Source organism: Mizuhopecten yessoensis, unplaced genomic scaffold (genome assembly GCF_002113885.1).
Source record: "Mizuhopecten yessoensis strain PY_sf001 unplaced genomic scaffold, ASM211388v2 scaffold713453, whole genome shotgun sequence".
NCBI lineage: Eukaryota > Metazoa > Mollusca > Bivalvia > Pectinida > Pectinidae > Mizuhopecten > Mizuhopecten yessoensis.
In genome coordinates this window covers 1-1625 of record NW_018478629.1, presented here as the reverse complement: position 1 = coordinate 1625, position 1625 = coordinate 1, and the positions used below count along the sequence as shown (strand labels likewise).

Here is a 1625-nt window from a genome sequence, read left to right as displayed (position 1 = left end):
CACCAGGGTACTGTTTGAAATCTCAGGATCTTCACCCAAGCATCTTATCTCAAACCGCCACTCAGCATAAGACACATCCCCTTTTAAAGGTGGCTCCTCCCCGGAAAACTGGGGCACCTTAGGGATATGGTGTGGGTTGCTGTATACATTTGTTACATTATGGCTAGGGTCATCGGGTGGATAAGACTGGCTAGTTCCCACAAATCTCAATGATCGCTTGGGAGTGCTTTCAGCCCTGGGAACCGGAGGTTCCTCCTCCTCATTTACAGGAATTATCCTGTATTTCCCTAGCTTACCCAAAGCCTCAATCAGCTGGTCCTCACTCATATTGAGCTTACTCTCCGACCCCGATTCCCCCTCTTCCTTAACCTGATCTTCTACCTGCTCTTTAGCAGGTGCTCCCCCGGATGCCATATCTTAAAGAGGTTATCAATTCATAAGCTAGTATCTTAAATATAAATGATCTATAACACCAACTCTCTGTTTTCATTTGTAAGACAATATATATACAGCAACAGTAACTAATTCAAGATATTAATACACTATTAACACCAACAGTATTCCTCAGTCAAATATAGACTAAGCTTGCAGGAATCCAATAAATCACCGTGGTTGGGGAGCCCCCTACCTACAAGTGTATTCACTGGACTTAAAAATGGTCCACCTGCAGCTATACTACAAATATAATTCCTAACAACAATCATGCAATGCTTTAGTGACTAGTCGCTTCATCCAACATCTAGCTAACACAGGATTTGGATGTATGCCATCTTTGTACAGAGAGAGAAGTTGATAATAGGTTTGCGACCTGCTCGTTTATACTGGAGCAAATCACACCTAAAATTAAGCGAGTTTACACCGGACTTGGAATGAACTTCTCGAACATAATTGTTCAAACTCTCAATCCTGTTATCCAAGATAATATCTTGTTTCGCAAATGACTCAGGATTCACATGGCCTTTGTAGGAGTTCCAAACTTGGATGGAATAAGGTGGAATTTCCAAAAATATTAGTTTTACAGACGCAAATTTTGAAACATAAGACACAAATTTGTCAATATAACATTTCAAATAAACAAAACACTCCTCATCAGTATTGTGACTTAAATTAATAAAAGGACCACTCTTTGTAGTGATATCACAAGTACCTAGCCAAATGTACAATACAATAGGACCATTCTTTTTAATAATTTCAGACAGATGTTTTGTAAGCCAAAAATAAGTCTGATCAAATCGAGCTCCTGCTCTATAATGAAATTCAATTTGATAGCCTTAATCCTCAATAATATCAAAATGGTGCTTCAAGGAATACCCTTTACTGCTAGTTAACAAAACTGGTTGGAATTTAAGTGCTTGTGGTCCAGGTGCCAAAATAGGTTTCCCAATAAACTTTCTAAGTTTAATAGCACTCATTTATACCATAAGTATACAGCGAAACTACAAGCATAATTCTGCACAATAAATTGGCAAAAAACCTAGAGAGAATGAACTCTATTATCTAAACTTAATTTGGTATCCCAAACCCTGGTGTACTCATGCATTCAATCAACAATATGTTCGACATTGACATAAAACATCACGTTTATACCTTACCTTCCATTCTGGTGGCGGGAAAGACAGCGTGCA

At 38.6% G+C, this 1625-nt stretch overlaps 1 protein-coding gene across 1 annotated transcript in view; it reads right to left on the bottom strand.

Annotated features, from left to right (window-relative positions):
• LOC110440909 overlaps positions 1 to 414 on the bottom strand; it is a 1180-nt gene extending 766 nt beyond the window's left edge. The window contains exon 1 of the mRNA XM_021484024.1: positions 4 to 414. Within this exon, the coding sequence (XP_021339699.1) occupies positions 4 to 414 (411 nt within the window). The remainder of the gene's footprint in view (positions 1 to 3) is intronic.
• Positions 415 to 1625: the final 1211 nt, after the last annotated feature.